The 25,348-nt window shown below is 40.0% G+C and overlaps 1 protein-coding gene across 1 annotated transcript in view; it reads left to right on the top strand.

Moving 5' to 3' along the window:
• Nucleotides 1–558: 558 nt before the first annotated feature.
• HSD11B1 (hydroxysteroid 11-beta dehydrogenase 1) overlaps nt 559–25,348 on the top strand; it is a 37,906-nt gene continuing 13,116 nt past the window's right edge. The window contains exons 1-5 of the mRNA XM_077157681.1: nt 559–687; nt 15,231–15,344; nt 16,101–16,231; nt 17,200–17,311; nt 17,451–17,636. Coding sequence (XP_077013796.1) covers nt 15,257–15,344; nt 16,101–16,231; nt 17,200–17,311; nt 17,451–17,636 — 517 coding nt within the window. The 5' untranslated portion in view covers nt 559–687; nt 15,231–15,256. The remainder of the gene's footprint in view (nt 688–15,230; nt 15,345–16,100; nt 16,232–17,199; nt 17,312–17,450; nt 17,637–25,348) is intronic.

Consider the following 25,348-nt stretch of genomic DNA (forward strand, 5'->3'; position numbering starts at 1 on the left):
GTCACATAGGCAACTTCCTAAGAAGTTTATAATTTGAGAAATGTTGTGGACACACACAGCCCTCACAGAATATATTAGACCACTAAAACCTTTCCTGATGGGAAAGGAAAATCTATGCAAACCCAGTTCTGGTTTCGGTACCTTCTTTTGAGGCAAAGCCAGGAATCCCAAACTGAACACCTGCTGAGAGGTGGGATAGGGACCTGCCTGATGTGCCTCATGTGTTTGCAACTAACAATAGTAATGGATAAGTCTCCAGGACAACCAGGACCACTTCCAAGTATTCCCGTCTTGGCCTGCCTCAAGGGCCCCTCTGTCCTTGGGGGGGCCTGGTGCCGGACGCCCAGGACTGGCCCCCTTTGGCTTTCTGCTGGGGCTTCCTCTCCAGGTGTGTCTTGGCTGCAGACTCGGTCCTAGGACAAGGGCCTTCTTCCTTGGCCTGGGTTTCACCTTCTTGTATCAGGTGGCAGACCAGCTGGTTTCAGTCCCAAATCAAGTCTTCTGACTCCTCCCAGAAGCCAACCAACTTCTAAACAGGAAATCCTGCCCCTCCCCAAAGAGTGGGAAACCGCAGAGGAAAAGAAAGATGAAACAGACAAAAAGGGAGAGGAGAAGGAGGAAGAAGGAGAAAAGAAGCAAACCGAAAAAAGAAGAAGAATAGAAGCAGACCTTGATTGGAAGCTCAAGGTAAGAATTTTTAAAATCCAATTATAAAATAGTATCACCTTTTATGTCAGGGCCTAGTAGAAAGCAGGTCCTCAAAAAACACTGTTGAAATAATGAGTCTTTTGGAATGAACTGGAGGGCTGGACTGAAGAATGATTTCAATCTCAAATGCTGGTCAAAAACAAAAAATGCCCAATGAGCTTTCAAATGTGTAGGAGGGAAGAGATGATAAGATGCAGATGGGACCAGCCTTCTGTTACTGATCATTTTGGGACAGAGAGTTAGGTTGGAACAAAAAAGTTGCAAAGATAGTATAAAAATGTCTACATGTTCTTTTTGAAATCATACAAAGATTGCAGATTTTTAGCATTCTCAAAAATAGGCTTTAAACCGATGACAAAGCACAAACATTAGGCTGTATTTTGTGAATTGCTAAGAATGCTAATATCTACAGTTTATATCCAGTCATCAGCTAGTTTAATATTATTAAAATTGAGGTCTAGAGCTTTGAGAAAGGCTCGTTGTAGCTCAAGAAGTCTTATTCAGTGCACCAAGGGTAGCCTAAAGCTGTCAATCAAAATTCTTCACCTATTCCTAAAACCCAGTCCATCCTGGCTTCCCAGAGCACTGACCATCTATGCCTTAAAGGGTCTGGTTAGACAGAATTCAAAGGTACTTCTTTCAGAGCAGGGTTTTAGAGAAGCCCTGATAGAAAAAAAAAAAAAAAAAAGCCATTTCCCCCACAATTAACCATCATTTATTTACTCAAACCATCTCTTGCCATCAATAGGAGAATCATCCAGAGGATTGGTATTTACTGATCCAATCACTTGGAGGGATTAAAATTGTAAGACTCTTGCTTCCGAAAGCAACTGTAGATGATGATATATTTTCACAACAGTTGGCTTGTAAGAGTCCTCCTCCCCCAACTTTTCCAACAGAGTTTTAACTATATTGGAGGGTCACACTTGAAGCATCATGGGTATTTTTAGTGCCAGAATTTCTCTTCACGGTTCATGTGAGCAAATCAGAATTGGAAGCCAAAATGACGGTGGGAGAGGTACGGAGAGATAGAAGAATCTCACTTCAGCTGGTTTGCCAAGATTTGAAAGGAATTGCCATTCCCTCTTTAGTATGATATGAAAATAAAATCCAAAAATCCTAGCTCTTTCCTTATACTAATTTCAGTACAGCTAAGCGCATCCTGCATGAAATTTCTGAGTTGGAACAAGTCTTAACGACAATCTAATTTAATTCCTCTTGTTTGCCAGGTGAGGGAATTGAAGTCAAGAGAAGGGAAGGGACTAGCCCAAGGTCATATATCAGTAGGAGACTGAAACTCAGCATCTCCTGGACCCACCCAGGGCCTTTTAAGAAACCACCCAAACGTCACATGCTAGAATGCATCGACATCGCATCTGCTTATTGAGTAAAATATTCAGGTCATTGATGTCAATAATCTTTGCATGACAGAAATGGAAAGAAAAAGAATGTTTTCCCAATAGTTAAGCTTTTCCAGAATCTGTTATATAATTATGAAGGGACTAAGGAGCAGAGGAAGGATTTAGGACAGATTTGTCATGAGAGAACTAGAATATTTTACATTCCTACCATTCATCCAACATCTTACATATCTTATCTCTTTATATGTCTTCATATTATCCTCATTTTATAAGTGAGATCATTAAAAATTTCTCAAATTCACATAGGGAAGAAGATTTGATTATTATTTCTGGGTCTCTTTTTGGTAGGCCCAGGATTGCCATCTGTACTAACATGGATATTTATAGTTCAGAGACAGTTACATCCTTATTCAGGACCCTTCCTAACATGGACCATTTGCTCCAGCCATTCCAGGCTACTTGAGGCTCCTCCAACATCATGCTATTTCTAGACTCCTTGCCCAAACACATGCAGTTCCCTGTGCTTGGAATGCTCTTCCCCTCAATTCCTTCAACTCTGTAATTGATGCGTCTCCTTCAAAGCTTAGCTGAAGGACCACTTGCTCCCGAAGCCTATCCTGCTTATACCCTAGGCTGATATATACCCTTATCATATCATTTATCACATTATTGTGAATCTTGATTTATCTGCCTACCTTCCTTATATGTGACTACAATTTCTTTAAAGTACTAAATATGACTTTTCTAATCTCAGTACCTAGCCCAAGTCTGGGCTCAGTATATATTGTGCTCAATAATATTCAAAAAAATGAATGAATTAACAAATGAAATACTGCCCCTCCTTGTCTTTCATTAAAATTTATTTAATAAAATATCTCATTTCCAAGCTTTTGACCTTGGGGTAATTTGAGGGAAATAGAAAATTTTACTAATTATAAGTTTCCCCTCCTTCAAATCTGGCAGCCCACTCAAAGAGAGTTAGAGTGAAACGTGGCAGCTTGAACATTTATTTCTGCTTCCTCACCAAATGCTATGCTCACAGTAGAATTTACATGTTATAAGCGACAAGGAAAAAACAAAACAGGAAAGGTGACAACAGCAGGCAAAAGACTTGATACCCTTTTTAGAAGATGGAAAGGTGGGTGGAGGAGAGGTAAGTATCTTCTTAAACCTGAGAAGACTGAAGCCCAAGTGGAGGCCATGAGAAGCCACCATGAAGCCACAGAGCCCGGGAGGGTCTCAGGGATCAGAGTTTCAGGAACGCAATAAAAAGGGGGAGAGAAAAGGCTAAAAAAAAGGAGGAGACACTCCAGATCCCCTCCTTTGCCTTCCACAGCTACTCCCACTGGAAAAGAAGAATTTATTTTCTGGAGAAGCTGATCAAAGGGTACCAGGTTCGGGGACAGCAGAGGGTGGGGTTAGTCACAGAGTTAGAAAAAGAGGAATGAGAGAAAGATTCCACACTGAAAGATGAGATGCCCCAACCCCTTTTCCTGGCTCAGTTCCCAGAACACCAGAGGCCAGGCTTATACCTCTCTCCACCCACCCTCCTTCGCCCCCAACACCAGGCAGAAGATTTTAGGATTCCTCCCTGTAGAAACCACCCAGCCAAAGGGGAAATAATCTACAGACACTCTTATCTGATGTTCCCCCTTGATGAAATTGCAAGGTACCCTCTAGATTATCCTGTAGTAGAGGCCAAGGGGCTAACCCTACCCTCATATGCAAAGCTTCCAACAGCCGAGGAATGGATTCCAAGGATCACCAGACATGGGAGAGAACCTCTTACATTAAAGATGAGGCACAACCAGAAGTAATCCAGAGAACAGAAAACATCACGTACAACGGCCTCACCAACGTCAGTATCCTCCCAGAGATATGAGAAGATATGTGCATCCGTGAATTAAGACTGGGGTGCCAATTTTTTTTTTAATTTAGGAAATGAGCTCTTTAAAGTAAAAATACCATTGGAATTCAAAAATAAAAATGAAGCGCTGAAAGCTAAAACTGAGGAAATCTCCAAGAAAGTAGGGCAAAAAAGAGGAAGAGGTGAAGAATAGGTCACAAAAGATAAGAAATTTAAAGGAGCATTCTGAAAGTTCTGACACCTAGTAAGAATTCCAAAAAGAGAGCACAGAGGAGATGGAACAGGGTGTAAATTAACCAAAAAATAATTTGTTGGCAATGTCCATAATGAAAGATCTGAAGTTCCATATTGAAAGGACCCAGTGGGTGCCCAACACAATAAACTAAAAAGACTCCCACCAAAGTACATCACCAGAAATATTTGAACTCCAGGAATAAAATTCTGGAGAGAACAAAACAGCTCACAAAGCAAGGGTTGGGAAACCAAACTGTAATTGGACTTCTTAATATTAACGCTGGAAGCTAGAAATAATATACGAATGTCTTCCAATTCTTAGAGAAAATCATCTCCAACTTCAAAATCCTTACCCAGCCAGACCATCAATCAGGTCAGGGTAAAGTAAGGACAAGCAGGCAGGGCTGACAAGAGCTGCCACGCTGGTTTTATGTGGTAATGGACTGATGGCCTGCCGTCCATGTACAAGCGCTTAAAAATGTTATCATCCCTACATACAAGTTCACAAAAACTTTTCCTACCATTCATGATGAAGCAAAGCAACAAAGAGGGCTCCAGGAGGGAGGTCTCCAAGAAAAAAAAAGAACTGATCATTTATCCAGTTAATTTGACCTATTTATTTGAGTTTTATAGCTCTTGTCAGGGGGCTGTAGAAAACTAAGTGAGCTAACAAACGGAAATGAGTTAGTATTTTCCCCCCTGGAATTAATAACTAAGAAGAAAAGAAATCTAACTGTAGTACAGTACATTGTTCAGCTGTAAACAATAATAATATGAACACTGATTATTGATTTAATGACATTGAGGACATAAAGGTATTAGGAATCTAGGAGGAAGGGAATGAGTGTTTGTGTGTCTTGTAAGAAAGTAAAACTCTCATACTCCATAGGTGGAAATCAAGAAATAATTTTTAAAATTGTAAAATCAAGAAATAGCAGGAGGGCGGTGCACCAGTGGCGCAGTGGTCAAGTTTTCACCTGCCATGCCAGAGACCTGGGTTCGGTTCTCGGTACCTGCCCATGCAAAAAAATAAGTAAATAAATAAATAATAATAAAAACTTTAAAAAAGTTAAAAGAAAGAAAGAAAGAAATAGCAGGAAACACACATTGTTTAAAATTATGGAGTCAATTTCCTGGAAGGAAATTAAGAGTTGAAAGTGATCGCCTCTGAGTTAGAACTCCAGCATAGGTAAGGGAGGGCACAACCAGACATGTCCATTACAAGCCATTTAGTACCATTTATTTTTTTAAATCCTCTTCATTGTATTAAATTGATAAATATAAAAAATAATATTTTTTTTTTAATTAAGAAAGGGAAATGTCTCTGTCATAGCCTCAGACTCCCAGGGGTTTCATTCTACCAGTCACATGTTGATGCCTGGAGTCATTGACTCAAGTCTGAAGCTATAAATGAACGAAACTAACTACCTAGCTTACAAAATGCAGGTCTGTCAACGGTTGCTTCAAAATCACAGGCGCTTTCTACAAATACAGATTCCCGGGTTCCACCCTGGATGACTCTGGTTCAGCAGACCTCGGTGGGCCTGGGAATTTGCCCTTGGTATGTGTACATGTTCCTGGGTATGTGTCAGTGTTTAGGAGTCTCTCTTCCTTCCTCTCTCCTCCTTTCATCCTCTTTTATCTTAACTCATGATTCCCTCTGACAACTGAAAATATTGCCAGAAATGAAGGCCCTTCTCTGTGGCCTTGAACCTGTACAGAGCTTGCTCTCCCAACCCTGGGGCTCCCTCTGCAGGCATAAGCCTGCTTAAAACATTAGCATCCTAAACCTGGAAATTCTTCAGTTCCCACCTAGATCATTTTCTGGGACTGTTTCTGAGCTCACGCACCCTCCCATCATACAGAAAACAGAGAATTAGACTTTGGAAAGATTTTCTTACCTTAAAGGTGTGACTACATAAAGATAAGGGGGAGCAGGGCGAGGCAGAATGAAGATAAAAGATATATACTGTGGTCAAGACTGAAGAAAAGGGGATGCTAAAGGAATTTAACTCCCTGTCTTCTTCTTTTTCCTCCTCCCCCTAGAGATATGGATGGGTGGGAATCCATGTTCAGGTTAGATTAAAAAAAAAAACTAAAAAAATAATAATAATAATTTTTAAAAAAAGATAAGAAAAATTTTTTAAAAAGGCAGACCATGGTGGCTCAGCAGGCAGAGTTCTTCTCGCCTGCCATGCCAGAGACCCAGGTTCAATTCCCAGTGCCTGCCCATGCAAAAAGGAAAAGAAAAAAAACTTGCTGAATTTGGAAGCAGAAGATGCGAGTTCAGTATCCGCCCTCACTTTATTTCCTCTGTTCTCAAAAGAAGTGGTCCTCCTTTCCTGACCAATGTCATCTGGAACTACATTCCATTCATCATTCCCCTCCATTATTCTGGCTTTGGATGCTACTGGCTCTTTTCACAAGCTGAAAACATGTGCAGCCTAGCACAGTGCCTGATACTGAGGAAATACTCAAAAATATTTGAATGAAAATTGAACTCATTCCTATCCTCAAACTCAAAACCCTTCTTCAAATTGACATGCTTCTCAGGCTCCTGAAAAATGCCTGCCCCACCCCCATACTTATTCTGAGCATTGCATTTCCTCATGTACCTTCATTCTTCAACCTATACCATTCCATACCAGCCCCTCCAGGACTCTGCCACAGATCTTCAATCGTTCCTATATGCGTGACCCAATGCATTCTTGTCACTTCTCATCCTCCTCCATCTCAGAAGCTTCAACGCTGCCATGTCAATGAAACTCTTTCCCCCTTGGGTTCCCTACCTCTCTTAGACACTCTTGCTCCTCGGGTCTCTCTCCTTCACTGGCTCTTCTCTACTGCCTGATCCTCAAAGGCTAGAGTAATCGTCCGTCCTCACCCTTCAGCCTCTCACTAGTGGTCTCCTCTCCTTGTGTGGATTCAATTTCAACTTATAGGATTTATGTCCCCCATATCTATATCTCTAGCCTAGATCTTTCTCCTGAGTTCCAGATATCAACCAGACATCAATCTGGATGTTTCAGGATTACTTCATCCATTAAGCACTCAAAAAATGCTTATTAAGACCTACTGTGTGGCAAACACCATGCTAAGTACTAGAGATACACTGGCAAGATTGACCAGGTCCTTGCCCTCCCAGAGCTGTGTCTAATGGGAAAGACAGACAAGTGTAAATAGAAAGTGATGGCTGCTATGACAGCAGAAATGTCCAGCATTTGGGAAGCACCTTACTCAGTCCAAAAGAGGGGAGGAAAAGCCCTCCCTGAGGGAGCGACTTTGAAAGGTACTGCCTGAAGGATAAGAAGGGAGAGGGGAGGAGGGGGCCCTGGCAAAGGACTTGAAATATTGTGAAGAATTTACACAGCTTCAATGGGTAGTTTGAGCTTTATCCTAAGAATAATTGGGAGCCAGCGGATCCTTTCAAGCAGGGAAATGCACTGATTTGCTATAGCACGAAGGATTGGATGGATTAGAGTCTTCAGGGAGCTTCAAAAAAAAAAAAGCATTTTTTGAGTGTTTAATGGATGAAGGAATCCTGAAACATCCAGATGAAGATGTCTGGTTGATATCTGGAACTCAGGAGAAAGGTCTAAGCTAGAGATATAGATATATCTCTTATTATAAATCCTATAAGTTGAAATTGAATCCACACAAGGAGAGGAGACCACTAGTGAGAGGCTGAAGGGTGAGGACGGACAATTACTCTAGCCTTTGAGGATCAGGCAGTAGAGAAGAGCCAGTGAAGGAGAGAGACCCAAGGAACAAGAGTATCTAAGAGAGGTAGGGAACCCAAGGGGGAAAGAGTTTCATTGACATGGCAGCGTTGAAGCTTCTGAGATGGAGGAGGAAGAGAAGTGACAAGAATGCATTGGGTCACGCATATGGGAACGATTGAAGATCTGTGGCAGAGTCCTGGAGGAGCTGGTATGGAATGGTTTAGGTTGAAGAATGAAGGTACATGAGGAAATGCAATTTTCAGAATAAGTGTGTTGGCCACGTCCCATGGTTTAAGTAGGATAGTGGGCTCGTAAGACTTTCATTTTATTATTGTGCTTCATAAATTATTTAAGGTTTCACATATTCTTTTGTGAGTAGCAAGTAATCCACAAGCTTTTTTTTTTCTAATAGATGGATTAGAACAGGTGAGATAGAGAAAAGACTTAAGATATTACTAATGCAGAAAATAGCAGTGGCCTGAGTTAAGATGCTTCCTGTGCGGGTGAAGATTTGGAAATGGGTCTAGAGAGATGTGGGAGGCAGAATTGACTGGACTCAATGATGATAGAAAATGGGACTATAGAGAGGGAACAGTCTAAAAGGATTCCCAGGGTTCTGGATTATTAATTGGATGAATGGTGAAGCCGTTGATTGAAATAGAGAATGCTAGGAGATTGAGAATAAAAACAACAAGGTCAGTGGAGAACAGTTTGAAGGTTTCTTAAAAATATAAGCATATGTGGAAATACAGGGACTATTCACTGTCAACTTTTATGTATTTATGTATTGTTTTGAGCTTTTATAATTGGGGTTTTATATTGTTGGAAAAAATAAAAGATTTTTTGCAAAATCTTTTTGTAAAAAAAAGTATATTTTATATATATATATAAACATATACACACACACGTAAATTGTTACCATATAATCCAGCAACACCACTGCTAAGAATATACCCAAAAGAAATAAAAACCTATGTCCACCCAAAGAGCTATATACCAATGTTCCTAGAAGCACAATTCAAAATAGGCAAGAAGAATGAACAATACAAATGTCTACAAATTGGTGAACGGATAAACAAAAGAGATATATCCATACAGTAAAATACTATTTGCCAATAAAAAGGAACAAAGTACTGATACGTGCTACAATATGGATCAATTTCAAAAACTTTATGCTAAGGGAAGGAAGTCATACACAAATGGTTGCATATTGGGTGATGCTACTTATGTGAAATATCCAGAAAAGTTTTATCTATAAGGCAAATAGATTATTGGTAGCCTGGGGCTGGTGATTGAACAGTTTGTTGACTCCAATTGGGGGAAAGAATCTTTTTAGGGTGAAGGAAATATTCTAAAATTGGATTGTGGTCATAGTTGCCCAGTTCTATAAATTTACTAAAAATCATTTCATTGTACACTTAAAATGAGATAATTTTCTGTTATATAAATTGCATTTCAGTAAAGCTATTAAAGTAATAATAATAAGGTCCATTTTAGCATGTTGCATTTAAGGTGCTTAGGAAGTATTTATATGGAGGGGTTGAGTAAACAGGTGGTTAATTACACTACCTGATGTTTAGGAGAAAATGCTGCACAGGAGATAAAGATTTTCAAGACTTAGCAACACAGAGATAGTAATTGAAGCCATAAGAGTGAGGGAAATTACACAGGGAGAATATATAGAGAAGAAAAGGACAAAGACAGAATCAAGAAGTAGGAAGAAAACCCAGGGAATACGAACTGACAGAAGCCAAGGGACGCAGATGGAAGAAAGATAAGAGTGGCAAGGGCTACTGAGAAGTCTGGTAAGTATAAAAGACCAAAGGGAAGAAGGCGTGGTACAAAAATCCAGCAGGGTATGTGGGACTTCCTTAACATTTCTCAGCTCCAGGCAGTGGCGAGCCTTCAGAGGACAAGGGCCACACTCAGCGTGACATGGCAGGGGGAGTACATCGTTGATGGAGAGAAGGGGCTGGATTCAGGAACCTGAGAAATGCAGTGGATCCAGAATCTTCTGCCTGAGGCAATAGGGGCATACAAAGAGCCAGTGGATGGGCAGAGGTCTGGAATAGGGATTGAAGAGGCCACACGGTGCAGAGCTCGTGAGTGGAAGTCAATGGCCAGAACTAATGACTCAAGCAGTGAGTATTCAAGGCCCTTGAAGATGATGTACCAGCTCACTGCTCCAGGCTTATTTCTCACCATGTAACCCCACCCCTGATATTCAGTGATGGGGCCACATGGGACTGTTTAGTTTCCCAAACATGCCATTCTCTTCCACACCTCCTTCTATTTTCTCATACTGCTTCCTCTGCATGGAATGTTCCCACAAACCAACCTCTTCTCCCCCCACCCCCACACACATATTCTTGGAACCCAACTCAGTGTTCGCTCTTACCCTTCCTCATTTGCCTGGAGCATTTCTGCTCATGTTTAAATATGGATAATGTTAACCTCTTCTCTGGAACTTTTCTTCTTTGCCCAGCCCACCCCTATGTAGAAAAGGCTCTTTCCTTCTCCATGCCCCCACAGTAGACTTCCATTAATAGCATGGCAACACTTTATGCCTTTCATTTATTTTCACATCTACCTTTTTCTAGGCCTTGGAAGGCATTTAATTTGTTTTTCATTTTTGGTTCCTGACCAATAGTAAATAATAAATGATTTTGTGAATAAACAAAACTTCCATTTAACCAGGATGTGGTTTTTACCCTTTTTTTCCCTTTTCCACTTGCACCCTCTTGGGGTTGGTGTGACAAAGGTAAACGAAGTGGTATCAGTAGCCATGGTCAAAGATGCCCCATCTACATCTAAGACATGGTGTTCCCAAGGCTTTTGTGCCAGTTCTGGGGTTGCCAAATAAAACCCAGGAAACCTAGGTAAATCTGAATGTTGGATACACCATGAATATTTTTCTAGTAAAAGCAGGCCCCATGCAATCGTTGAGACATATATATATATATATATACTAAAAAAATGTCCTTATCTATCTGCCATTCAAATTAAATGGGCATCCAATCTTTTTATTTGCAAAACCTGGTAACTCTATTTCTCACCAGAAGGAAGTGACTTCTAATTAGCACTGAAGTCACTGGCACTCTAAGAAACCCACCTGGCTGAGGCTGCTGTGCCACCTTAATGTACTTCTGGAGAGTTGGGCTGATCAACCAAACAAAAAAGAATTACTAAATGGGCCAGAACTATCTCGTGGTCATACTAGACTCAGGCTGTGTTCTCCTCCTTCCTGGTCCCCTCAGTTGGTGGTTCTCACCCACTGCTCCTTGGGCTTCCAGTCTTTCATCAAACTTCTAAGGAGACAACTTTTTCATTTATTGTGTGTATCCCCCTTTCTCCTTCAAGCTCAGATGCAAGTTCAAAGGATCTAGGTCAGAGGAAAAACCTGAAAAACTGCAGCTCCGACACATGTAGAATTGTCTCAGGAATCTACTGAGCTTGTGGCATCTTTAGGGTACATTCTTTCCCTCAAGGCTCTTGACTCTCCCAGACAAATAGATTCCAGGTAGTCAACTCCACCAGACCCGCTGCCAAAGACTTCATGTGCTGGTATTAACAGGATGTAAACACAGGGTGTTTTATTCCATCTGCAGCTCATTTTCTCAGATCTGAGGCTCTGTTAGGTGGAAAATGTGAGTAAATCTGTCCACTGGGAGTAGCATCATGCAGAGGAGATAACAAACGAAAACTTCTTCTTCCTTAGATATATAGAGGGAGGGAAAGAAATGGATGAAGGAGAGGAGGAGGGAGCCCATGTTATCAAACAAAATGATATAAAATAATAGTTGTTTCTGTAGCAGGGAACAGAGTCTGGCAGCCGAGGAACAGACTAATGAGTTCTAAAATCAGACCTTAGAAGCTGTAGTGGTTGGAAGGTCAGAGGAGAAAGAAAGAATTTTATGCATTCTTAAATAATGCTAGGATTCTTCCCTGTTCGAACATTTTGGTGCTATTTTCCCAGGAAAGGGACAGGGGAGGCAGAGCCTCTGAATGGAGGATGTTCACCCCACCTTCTATTCTGGGGTCTGCCCACTGGTACCCCTGGCAGGATTGGTTTTAAAAAGTAAGAGGCAACTTTTTTAACAAAAAAAGTTTTTGTTAAAAACTTTTTCATGACTGCTACTAAACAGTCATGAAAAGCACTACAGCTGCTACCTCGAAAATGACAGGTGCTCCATTCATCTATGTTCTAGCCAGATGCATGGAAATTCCCATTGGCAGCCCTCCTCACATCTTTGCTATTTCCAGTGGATCCTTCCAGAGCTGGCTCTTCCCTCATAATTCTTTTCTCCATTCAGTCTCCATTGGTCTTCTTACCTTCTTTTATTTTTCCTGATCCCATTTATTTGGGGTATCCTGGTTGGGCTCTGACTTTGCACCTGCAGGGCCCCACTCTCAGTGAGTCTTTGGAAACTGCCATGTTGGAAGATACTCCCTGAATGGTGGCTCCAGTGTAGCAAGGTCTACTCATTACACAGGACCACAACAAGAAGGCACTGAGCTGGCTTGGCTCCTATGGCAGCAAAAGGACCTTCATTTGGTTGGGGAAAAGATAGCTTGAAACAAATACTAGGTGATATGGCTCTCTCTCTCTTTTTGTCTTTTTTCTTTTTTCCTTTTTTAATTCGGTGAGAACCGCTGGAAGAGGATTAGAGGGAAGGGTTGATCTGTTCGGACTAGGATACTAAATCCCAGTGATCTCCTCGGATTAAATCAGGCTCCAGGAAGACAGCAATTTTCTCATTGCTATGACATCACAGGAACCCTGGAACAGCAGAAGCTTATTGAAAGCCTGTTTTGGAGTAAGACTAGGGAAAAATGGAAAGAACCCAAGATGAAAGCTAACGAGAGAACCAGGCATGTAAACATGGAATTTGGGTTTTAATATATAATGTGGTGAAAGTGTGGTCCCCATAGGACCCCAAGACCCTCATTTTGGGGGGAGGGGCATGTTGAAAGTCAAAACTGCTTTGATCTTCATACAAAATTATTTGCCTTTTTAATCTCATTCTCTCACAAGTTGTCCAGAGGCTACAGGATATGTGATGATATCGTGGTTCTGACTGCCAATGAAATGTTTGATGCTTATGTATTATTGAGGTTAAAATGTCTCACTCTTCATTTCTAATACATTCATATCACCATCAATAGGCAAAACCCACAAACACAAAAGTTCTTCAAGGTCCTCAATAATTTTTAAGAGTATTAAGCCACCCTGAGACCCAAAAGTTTGCAAACCACTGACTTGATGTCTCATTTACCATTGTGCTGTGTTCTTTTTTCCCATTAATGCATTTTATATCAAAATTATTTTATTTAATTTTATGAAAATTACCTTGTTGGATTCTTTTTCTATATCCTTATGTTCTAGCATGATACCTTTTCTGTCACCTACTTATCAATTTGTTTGTCTTTGGGGCTTAAGTGTATCTTTTGAGACAGCACAATATTGGATTTTATTTTTTAATAAAAAAATTTTGATGCATCTGTTTTGCATCCTATCGCCATTCAAATTTATCTTACTCGCTGTGAGATTTCACTTGACTTTTTGTAGTGGAATTAAAAATTCTTTATTTCATTTTTGTCAGTCAATGAACAGCCCTAGTCTGCCTACCTTTTTTTCATTTCAGTATCATCATATTTTAAAGCAACTCTTCATTGTTTTCCATCATTTTACTATTAATAATATAATATTAAGTAAGTAAACCTTAAATTTCCTTCCCTTTAGAGATGAAAATGAAGTATAGTCTGTAACATATCTTGTTAGCATAAAGTCTTTTATAAAATTATGCATATATAGCTTATTCTGACAGTATGTAGTCTAATTTTGCACTTGAATTTTTTTTCTTTTTTCCTTTATTTATTTTATCCCCCCGATCTATCTAGCCCTCAACCGTTCTCAAATCTCCATTGTTTTCCGAACATGAACTTCACAGCTGTGGGCCCTTGTTGACAAATTGTTTCATCTCCTCTGGGTCTTAAATTATTTTCCTTTTCTCCAAAGTGAAAATTCAGTGAGTATTTCCAGACACTGTACTTGGGGTCATAACTCAGTTTCTCTTAACCTTGTGCACACTTCTCCCCAAGCCCTATCACTCCTTCAAAAGGAGGGAGGGATACCCACTCTTATGATCATATTTAAATTTCTTCTCTGTTCTATTTATAACTGGCAGAATTCTGGATTTGTTTTGTGCTGGGATCATTTTCATGATTTGGTTGGTTGGTTTTTAAGTTGAAAAACTTAACATCACAGCTTAGATTCTTTCTCTGAGGATTGTTCCTTAATGGATTCTTGCAACAGCCCTACCAAGGTGGTTTATTCTATATTTCCCTGATAATAAATTCTGAACTGCTAGGAGTTTCCCTCCTTGGCCTTCTTATTGTTACTAGATCTATTTTTAACTGGATGTGTGATTTCCTAGAGAATTTCTCTTCAGTAGTGTTTTTTTTTTTCTTTTGCACCAGATCTGCTTGCCCTAACATTCTCTCCGTGCTTCTTATTCCTCTATAGCATTTACAAGACCCAGCTCAATAGCTTAGTGCCTTTTGGTGGCAGGGTGGGGGTGGGGGAATATTCACTATTTCTTCTTTATTCTCTGTCAAAGTAACAAGTTTAAGTTCCATTGCACTTGCCTGAGAGTCTTGAACTGGTCTTGGGTTTTCTGTCGTCTGGGTTCTGGCTGCCTCGTGGTTCCCCAGTGATGCTGTAGTACCTTTTCACTGAATATAAGTGTCAGGTTTATAGGGCTTCCTTGCTTTTGTCCCCCCAAGATGTGTACACTTTTCTTAAGCTTCTTTTGCTGCTTTTTTTTTTTTTTTTTTTGGTGTGTGCTGTTATTTTTTATTGTTTCCGACTGGGAGGCCTGGCTGAGAGTGAGATTTCACTTGACTTTAGCCCTTGTTCCTATTACTCACATTTCTCCAGAAGCCTCACATTCTTTCTCTCCCCCTCTCTTCTCCTCTCCCACTTGACACTTTTGAAAGGTCAGTGGTCTCTGTCGTAAGTGATGTTAAGGCGAAAATGGCTTTGGGGTAGGGATGCTAGGAATCCAGTCCTGTGCAGTCATGAGCTTGGCCATCTGGAAGTCTCTTCTTGCTCAATGAAATGGAGTAAACATTGTCCATTATGAAATCCACCATGCAGACTGCCAGGGACGAATGGGATCCCACCCAAAGCCAATCGCTGCACTAACAGGGAAATTGGCCAGCACTGCCTGAGACTACTCCAGCCTGCTCCGTCCCGATGTCACAATTCAGATGTTGCTGCCTGCCTAGGAGGTTGTGGAAAGCTGTATAGGTTCTCTTTCTCTCTGTGTCCTACAGGGCTCCATAGGCCAGATACCTGACTGATGTCTTGGTTGAAAAAATATCTCCTCCCCATTCTGGGGCTTTTCACGGCATACTACTTCTATTCTGCAAATGAGGAATTCAGACCAGGTAAGTTCCAATGTGTCTCATTTTGGAGGAGTATGTTTAAAAATACCAGAGTACTGGATATTCTTGAGGATCAAGATGAGTTCCTGATCCCCAAAGTTGCTGTAAAAGAGAAACCCTAAGGTGGGACTTTATTTCTGTGTCCTCAGGATGTGGGGAGGGGAAATTGTGTAGCCAAAAGCTTGCTAAATAGACCATGCTTTATTTGGCATCCCTTAACGGAAATCCATTTTAAATGCTCTACAAAAATGAGGGTAATTCCAAAATGTGCAACTCAGTCAGACGATTGAGCTCAGTGGAGACACCGACAAGTGGGAGGAAAAAGGACTCTAGAGTTGATGACCAAATAGAAGTGAAGGAAAATCCTTAGACTCTGGATGAATACGTGTATTTGATTACTTTTTAAATTTTCTTTGAATTGAGCAATATTAGATAAGTCCAGAAATGTCTAGAATGCCAGAATTTGGGCTGAATCATGACCTTTCTGGCCTCGTCCCATGATTTCTATCTGTATTGTTTTCAGGAAGGACAGCAAGAAGGCAGGGCTTTGAACAACCCAGTCAACCCCTCATTTCAGAGCGGGTTCGTGAAAGCCTTGAAGTATTCCTTCAATGATGGTGTGCAATTTGAAACAAATTTATCTGGGATTATAAGCCTTGAAAGTTAGACATTAAGATAAGGCTGCCCATATCCAGAGAGGGAAGAGGGACTTTGCTGCCAAGTTGGGTATGTTCCTTACTTCCTTATGGGGTTCCCTAGAGATGCTCCAAGGAAAGAAAGTGATTGTCACAGGGGCCAGCAAGGGGATCGGAGAGGCGATGGCCTATCATCTGGCGAAGATGGGAGCCCATGTGGTGGTGACTGCAAGGTCAGAGGAAAGCTTGAAAAAGGTGAGGGTTCTGTAAACTTGTAAACTCATACGATCAGATGTATTCTTAGGTATACTCACATATATATACACAGACACACAGAAACTGGCACGTCCACACACATAGATTCAGATGGATAGATAGATAGATAGATAGATAGATAGATAGATAGATATGACATGACATATAGAGGGGTATATGTAAGTATATATTTACATATAAAGACATATAATTACATTTGTACTCTCATATAGAGGTTCAAACACCAGATAAATATAAATATGTACATTCCAGGGTGGGCCATGGTGGCTCAGCAGGCAGAGTTCTCAGCTGTCATGCCAGAGACCCGGGTTCGATTCCTGGTGTCTGTCCATGCAAAAAAAAAGGTACATTCCAGCATTCAGTCCCATAAACACATACATACAGTATACTCAGGTACAAAGTTCTTAGGCTAGGGATGCTCATAGACATGCCTAGTCACGCGCATTTACGCATGGAATCATAGATATGTAGGTACGCGTTCAGATATTGACATTCCAGTATGTACTTACGAATACATATTCCCAGGTCAGTGCAGACTCTCACACACATTCCCCCTCAAATACTCAGACTCACAAACAGGAATGTAAGGAGACTCACAAAATTAGAGTTACCCACATAGAAACCAACACCTATGCTCATAATATGTTAAAAAATATACATGTACCGAAACTCATGAGCATAAATCATGGTCTTAAATAAACCCCAGCACAGTTATAATTCATCTATTTACACCTCCACTTTGTTGCAGAAAGTATTTCAGAGAGAGGACAACGATCAGGTCAGGTCGTATTTAGCAAAGCACACACATGCACACACACACACATACCTAGCATTTCACATCAAAACAGAGCTGTGAGCATCCTTTCATTTTAACCCCCATAATGTCAGAGGCTACCCTCCAAAGGTCTCCAGCCAAGGCTCATGCTACTGCGGCTGTGTTCCTGCAGGTGGTCTCTCATTGCCTGGAGCTTGGAGCAGCCTCGGCACACTACATTGCTGGCACCATGGAGGACATGACCTTCGCAGAACAATTTGTCGTCAAAGCAGGAAAGCTCATGGGTGAGGCTGCTTCCCATCCCACCTCCTCTGGCCTTTGCCCTTGGTGTCACCAGGCAGTGTTGGGAGTTGGGGACCAGGGGCAGGGAGTGGGAAGGTACCAACCCCAGATGATTCCTCTCAACATGACCATCTCTTGCAGGAGGACTAGACATGCTCATTCTGAACCACATCACCAACACTTTTATGAATTTTTTTAATAATGAGATCCACCACGTTCGCAAAAGCATGGAGGTCAACTTCCTCAGTTACGTGGTCATGAGCGTAGCTGCCTTGCCCATGCTGAAGCAGAGCAATGGAAGCATTGTCGTGGTCTCCTCATTAGCTGGTGAGTGGGGCAGGGACCAGCGCAGAAGGTCATGGTAGAAAAAGTGCCAGGGATGGTGCTAATGCAACATGATGTTTTATCAGTTTCCCAGCAGAAAAGTAACAAAATATAAAACTGAAGTTGAAACGATCACAGCGATATTCATCAAAAGCTGCTTGACAGTCTGTCTATGTACCTGGGCAAGCAGATATACTAACAAGAGATTTGAGTACATAAACTCAAGGAGGGGTACAATGAGTATAAAAGAGACATGATTGAGAACAAATGGGGCCATAAACAATGAGGGGTTGGTCAAGGTAGGTAGACTACAAAATTCCTGAAACAAGAAAAGAACAGCTCAGGGTGCTCATTGGAAGCCTGGTGGCTTGTGATCTGCAAATGGAGCACCAGGGGGGCATCAAAGGCTCCTGGAAGCATGGTCTGTCCTCATCCTAAGAGGAAGACCTGGCCACAATGGATAGAAAGGACTTTGCTTTCTCTATGAAAGGAGCTATAGGTTGGTGGAGTTGGTTAATGCAAAGGTAGAATTAAAAAGCGTAATACTTCAACAACAAGCAGTTGCCTGATAAGTGGGTTAAGCTAAGGCAAAATGAAATGCACAACAACAGAAAGATACATTGGTAACAGCCCTGCATATATGTGGTGGGGTAGTCTCCAAACTCTGAACTTGCTACGTTAAAAGCCTAGTTTAAATAACCAGCTGGGTGGGAGGGAGTGTGTACAGAAGAGAACTGTTCGTACAGAGGACACTATGGGATCAAGAGAAGTCCCTGAGATTCTGGTAGCAACAGAAGTTATAACCAATAAAAAGCCAGAGCATATCCATTTCATCATGGGTTTAGGAGAAAATTTTGGTATGTCTTTGTTGATGAGTCAATGGAAAGATGAAGCTAGAAGTTGCGAATACCAGGATCAAAACCAGCCACCTAAATGAGGCTCCTAGCAATATAAAAACAATAAACCTAGAGGACATTTTTAATTATTAAGGACTTTATTAACATTAATTATTATTTTAACCAACAATGCCATTTGTGTTGTGAAGAGTGCTTTTTTCTGGACCAGGAAAGACCTGAATAGTGATGGTATGAAAGGCAGTGTGTCTGTGCTACCCGCCAAATGGAGTGATTGATATGCATCTCTGTGCTTCCCAAACAACATCCCTCCCCAAACACAGCCTCTCTCTGGGCTGAAAGGAAGTGAGAGCTTCCAGATGCATACTGAGTGGGAGGGTGCTGGGCGCATCCCCAGTCCATCCAAGGGCTTTGGCCAAAACCCTCACATCAGTCACAGTGTAGACAGCTTTCATGATTTAGTTGATTAAATAATATGGCCATCCTAGGCAAAGGATATACCTCACCTTTGGTTGGAGAATTTTACTTTTTATAATGCTTGCATACACTAAATGTGCTCAGCAGGAACAAGAATTATTATAGAAGCCCAGGAGCCTGATGAGGTTCTGATAACCTCTGTTTCCACATGTCTTTGATGCCTACCAAAAGTCACTTCGCAATATCAATGAATTCTGAAGTGTATCACTCTTATGTCTGTTGTTTGGATAGCTGGAAGAGTTCAGCCGTTTCGCTTGGAAGCATGTCTGTGAACTTGCAAAGTACAGACATGTTGCTTTCTCTTTCTAACTGAAGAAAAGTCTTTGTTCAATGCTGCATTCTTTTAACAGTTGCAAGTATATCTATTAATCGTTCCTTCTTAAGTTCTGGATTCTCAACTTTATCCTGAGGTCAGCTAAAGAATATTGAGGCAGAGTTTTAATCATGTCTTCCAGGAAACATATTAGGTCATTTATTGAATTACAATGATAAGCAATTGTTTTTATCCCTAATGCATTTTCAGGCATTGCATTACATCATCAAGAATATGTGTGCTCCTGTCTGTTAGGATTCTTGAGGGAAACCCTACAGTTGTAATATGTTCTATAAAGGTTCAGCGACTTCTTTAGCATCCATCAGCAGAGACGGTATTGCTGCTTCTGGGAACCTCCTTACAGTACACATCAATCCACCAGTTAACGCCTTTTGGGCACCCACCAATCATGCTTCTATGTGTTTGAACATCCAGTTATACTGATTAGACTCCTCTCCCCCCACCATGCATTAGTGTGGATATAAGTCCAGCTGCTAAAACAAAGACCCAAATTTAATAATGACTTCAACACATTGAAATTTATTTTCCTACCATTAAACAGCCTGGGGTGGGCAGTCCAGGGCTGATTTGGCAGTTCTGGCCCAAGAGGTAGTCCAGGATCCAGACTCCTTCCATCTCAGAACCAGCCTCCACAGAGGGCCATCCTCATCTCGTGTCCAGCTTGGCTCACCATTATGTAGAATCTGAGCCAGAGAGAACGGAGAAAGGAGGGTACAACCTAGAAGTTAGAGATTTGCCTTCTGCTCGCATCCCAGGGCCCACACCTGACGGCAATCATGGCCTTTATTCAGGGCGGACACATGCTCAACCAAAAATCTGAGGTTTAATTTCAATTAAAAGACACTGCTATTGATAAACGATTAACCGTCTTCCCCACATCAGCCATGCCAAGAAGCACATAAATAGAAAGAAGCACGCCCCCCAGGTTACCCCACATGTGTACTGCAAACCACATATACCCCATACGTGTCCCACATACCTCACACCCCCATGTGTAGCCCACACCACACATACCCTACAGGTGTCAAGTACAGATGTGTATACACAAACACACACACAAAGACAAACCAGGTCCACTCTCTCACATTCAAGGTCCATCATGAAAGTATAACTTCCGTCAAATAGTGGGTGCAGGGGACAATGGGGGAGAAGAAAGAAGGGAAAAGAGAATGCCTGGATGGTGTTTGTGACACCAACTGAGGGATGATAATACTTGAATTTGACTGAAAAAAAAAAAGTCATTGAATTGGACAGAAAACACTCAAAAACATCTGGAAAAAGTTTATCTGCCATTAGTCAAAATGGCTCTTTTTGACTTCGGTTCAATCATAGGAAAGTTAAGTTTATTCCACTTTCCGGCCCCTTGGCTTTGTGAATCCCTTAGTGATGGCCTATCATATTAGTTGCACACACAATGGCTACACAGAGCCCTTACTGCTGTTTCTTCACCCCTTCCCCAGAGGACTTAGGGACAAACCGTCTTCTCCTTTCTCCTCTCAAAACTCATTTACCCCATCTCATATGAAGTCTTCTTCGGTTCTCACCAGAGACACTGTCTCTTCCTCTCTATCAACTCTATTTTGGTAAGTGACTTTTAAAAATCCCATTTCCTCTTCCTCTTTTTTGGCTTCACTGGCAATCCAAGTGAAGCAACAGTAATAATATAAATTACTGTTTATATTATTACAGTAATAATACAAATGCTAAACACACTGGACATCCATAATTGTCTATTTTGTCTACATCAAGAAAAATGAAAGGCATTTTAAAGTAAAATGAATCAAAATGAAAGACTGGGTTTCTTTAGCTATCTAATATGAAAACACTTCAAAAGGAGTAAAAGACTGCCTTCACCTCTGAATGCTCCGGACTTTCTTTAGAAGCTCCACAATAGGCACCGGTTACCTATTCATTTTTCTCCAAGTATAGCTTCTTTTAAAAAGATGAGCATTCAGCATATATATTTTTTCAAGTCATTCAAATATATCCTTTTTCCAGTTAGCTCATTCAAAGCATGTTTCATGCAATTTTTAACATAACCGTGCAACAATTTTTAACATAACCATGCAGTATTTCAGGCTCATTATGAAATAACTAGCCAGGGACAAATATCTCATAAGACAATGCTTTTGTGGGAAAGCTTCAAACCAGCATATGAATTCATTTGTTGGATCTTAGTATGTTTGTCAGCTGAGGGCTGCCTGTGTGGTCTAAACCTATTTCAAAAATCCAACATTACAGAGAAGGAAAACAAAACAAAACAGGTTTTTCAACTACATGTATCAGCTAACAGGATTTGGTGTATCCAGAGCGTTGTTTTGCATAAAGACAAGACTGTACAGATGTTGATTTCAGCCCTGCATTGAGCTGTAAGCATGCCCACTCCTGGGAGGTGAGCAAGTGCCTCACTGCAATGGATGTACCTTGGGTGGGGTGGAGTGTTATGTAGTGGGGAGAGCCAAATCTGGGATATGAAGACACCTAGAGTGGAAAGAGGAAATTTCTCTTTCACTCCGATAGTTCTAATTTTTCTAAGAAAAGATGCATCTTTGCTCTTAAATCAGCTATAATTTTAAAGGATCCCAGTCTCCAAGGTGAATGAAAGTATTTATGCTCGTGAAGATAGGCATTGGGGTTGGGGAGGGAGCTACAAAATTGGACTGTTTGTGGGCGATGGGCAGAAATATTTGGACGTGAGGTATGTGTGTGTATACATGGATCTGTAGGGCCTGGAAGACTGCCAAGAAGGCAATCAGAGTAAGAATCAACAACTTGGGCAGAAAAATTCCAAGGGTCATTATTGCCTAAATTCAAGAGAATGGGTTTGGGCAGAAGCTAAAGGATTGAAACAGAACCTGCTGGGCTCAACAGGGTATATCAACGTTATAGCTGCCCCTCAAAAAAAAGAGTAGGTGAGACTTGCAAATGAGAGAGACTCCCTGCTGAAGACAGTGACAATCTAATACAGGTTGAGAACAAAAGAATGCAATTCAGGACAACTTGCTTACCTGTGTTCCCCTTGAGAAACTGGGTAGAACATGAGTAGTCAAGGCAGTTGCCCCTAACAGACCATGGGTTTCATTCAAGTACCTTCTGGATAAAAAGAGCAGCATTCTATCATCATTCATTTCTTTATTTTTACTTACCAAGGAGTCTGCAAAGGCTAACAACAAATACTCCTTGGAAGTATATAAATAGAAAGTCTTCTTAAGTCTTAAGAAGAAAAGATTATACACGAAAAAAAGGAAAGAAAATAAGATCAGTATATAGGTAAGATTATATTGAAAAGGAAGGAAACACAGCAGGAAGCTATTTTATTTCTAAAATAAATTTCTCATAAAAGATTATAAATAGAAGGTCCCAAATAATGGAAGACCAAAGCTCCCAACAATTTTTAAATGTTTCTATAATTATGAAAGTTTTATGTATATGTGTGTGTACACAAATACACATTATGAAATTTTGGAAAATGGAGAAGAGTGTAAAGCTGAAAATAAAAATAATCCATGATCCTATAATCTAGTTACAATAATACTAATATTTTTGGTGAATTTCTTTCCAGATAAATACATGTAGAGCTATAGAGATAGAAATAGACACAGAGATACAGATGTGGCTATAGGTATAGATATAGATGATACAGATATAAAATACAAATGTAAATATATGGTTCAATGAGTTATTTTCCTACTCCCAGATATTTAGATTACTTCCAATGTTCTGTAATTATAAAAATTCTATAATAAATGCCCATGTACATCAGTATGTGACTACATTGATGATTTTTCCTTGATAGATTCTTAGCACTAGATTTACTGGATGAAATGGCGGGAACATTTTAAAGGTTACTGACACATATTACCAAATTGCTTTAGACAAGTACAGGAAATGGATTACAGTGCATGCAGATTTTTGTTGCAAACTTTGACCAGAGAGTAACTTTGAAACGCAACTCAATATAAAATTAATAAGGTTAAAAGTTAATCTGACGTGGTGCAAATAGAGAATTTTAGATGGTCAAGCCAGATCCAAGGAAGATTCCAGTTGAAATATGTATTGATTTCAATGAGTAGAAACTAACTTAAGCTGCTTCAAGAAGAGGAGTAGCTGGGGAAAGAAGCTTAACTTTACTTTTAAGATATGTGTTCTACAAATGTACTTGCACAGCAATACTTACCCCAAATTCAGTCATTCACTCAATCAAAAAGTATGCTTTAAGGGTCTGCTCTGGGTCAGGCACTGTACTCGATGCCAGGAACAGCAAGGCCAGGTGCTGTGCAGCGTAGACGCCACATTCCAGGGTAAGCCCATTTGTTATCAGGTTGTTTATAGTCATAAAAAAAAATTTTTTTTTAATCAAACCCGGGTCTCCAGCATGGCAGGCAAGAACTCTGCCTGCTGAGCCACGATGGCCCACCCAAAAAATATTTTGAAGCCACCTAAAAATCTGCCATCAAGAACAGTTTTCATAAATTTTAATGAAATACCATATACTTTTATATGCAAACTAACTGTAAAAAATAGGTTTAAATGGAAAATGCAATTTACAGAACAGTAATAGCAAGAGCTGAACTGTATTAAAAGGAAAGGGCTTTATTGAAGGGCACTTTGAAAACTATTGCTTTTTTTCTTTCTTTTCTTTGTAGATATGTTATACTTTACAACTAAGAACTGGTTAAAAAAGAAGCATAGACATTTATAGTAATATTAGATAAAATAAATTCCTGAAATCAAAAGTTCGAAAATATTTAGCAACATAGCTCACTGCTATAGCAAAGGTGATATTTGTAATGATTTTTCCTTGCTATTTTGAGAACACACACAGTTTTGATAGTTGATCAAATGGTATTTAAGATACTGTTTAACATTTAAAATTCAAGTAACTCTGATAACTGTATTTCTAGATTTTTTCCTTCCTTGCTTTAATTTTAAATTGGTTTATGAAACATACTGTACAAACAGGCTTTATGATGATTACTTAGATTTTTTTTTAATATGCCTATGGATAAGCTAACTTAGATATCCATTTTAGGTGGTTAAGATTTCCATATGTTAATTGTAAAAATATTCGTAATGTCATATTTTCCTGAAATTAGGAAAATATTTAGTAACATAGGTCATGACTATAGCAGTGCAGATATTTGTGAGAACTCTCTACTTGATATTTTGAGAACATTCACAGTCTGACTAGGTTGGTGTTTAATACTTATAATTTAAAAACTTTGCTATCTAAATATGTAGATTTTTTTCTTCATTGCCTTAATTTTAAATTGCTTTCTGAAACTTATTGTGCAAGCACAAGATTTTACAATGATTATATGGATACTTTATTTAAATATGCCTATGGTTAAGCTAAGTAAGATATCTAAGTTGGTAATTCTAAGTATATTGTTTGTTTTCTTAAATGAAAAAAAATTAACAAAAGGCTTTAGCCTTTCATTTATACACTTCTGAACTGCCTGCTGTATAATGAGCTTTGTATGATTTTTATTAGAATAATTTTTTTTAAAGTGACGTGAGGGATTACAGTAGGGTTCTGATAGTAGTAAACAAAACCAAAATATGACTGCTCTCAGGGTGGCTAACTTCCGGAGCACAGAGCACTCATGTCCAACCTCACAATAAACAAAGACAGTCGATTATGACTGCTAAATAGCATGGGTTTTTGTTTGTGTTTGTTTGCCTACTAAATTATCAGTTGTTGGAAACATTTTCAGCTCCGCAAAGTAGGTATGAGAATGGCACTCTTGTCTACTCCCAGTGGGAAAAGGCGTCGTTCTTTTATTCATTTTCATTGGCTTGCATTTTCTATTTTTAAAACTCTAGTCCTTTCCTTTTTGTTGCGTCTAAAGCCATTTGGCAATATGTACTAATGGCCTTAAAAACGCTCCTATCATTTCACCCAGCGAAACTGATGCTAAGAGTCAAAGAATAACTGTCAGTGTAGTCACAGATAGATGTACAAGAACATTTATTATAGGATTTTTTTCCCATTTGTCTATGTACCTGCAGGCAAAGCTACCAATGCTGAAAATAGCCAACTGACACAT

The sequence above is a fragment of the Tamandua tetradactyla genome, chromosome 4, assembly GCF_023851605.1.
Source record: "Tamandua tetradactyla isolate mTamTet1 chromosome 4, mTamTet1.pri, whole genome shotgun sequence".
NCBI classification, from domain to species: Eukaryota; Metazoa; Chordata; class Mammalia; order Pilosa; family Myrmecophagidae; genus Tamandua; species Tamandua tetradactyla.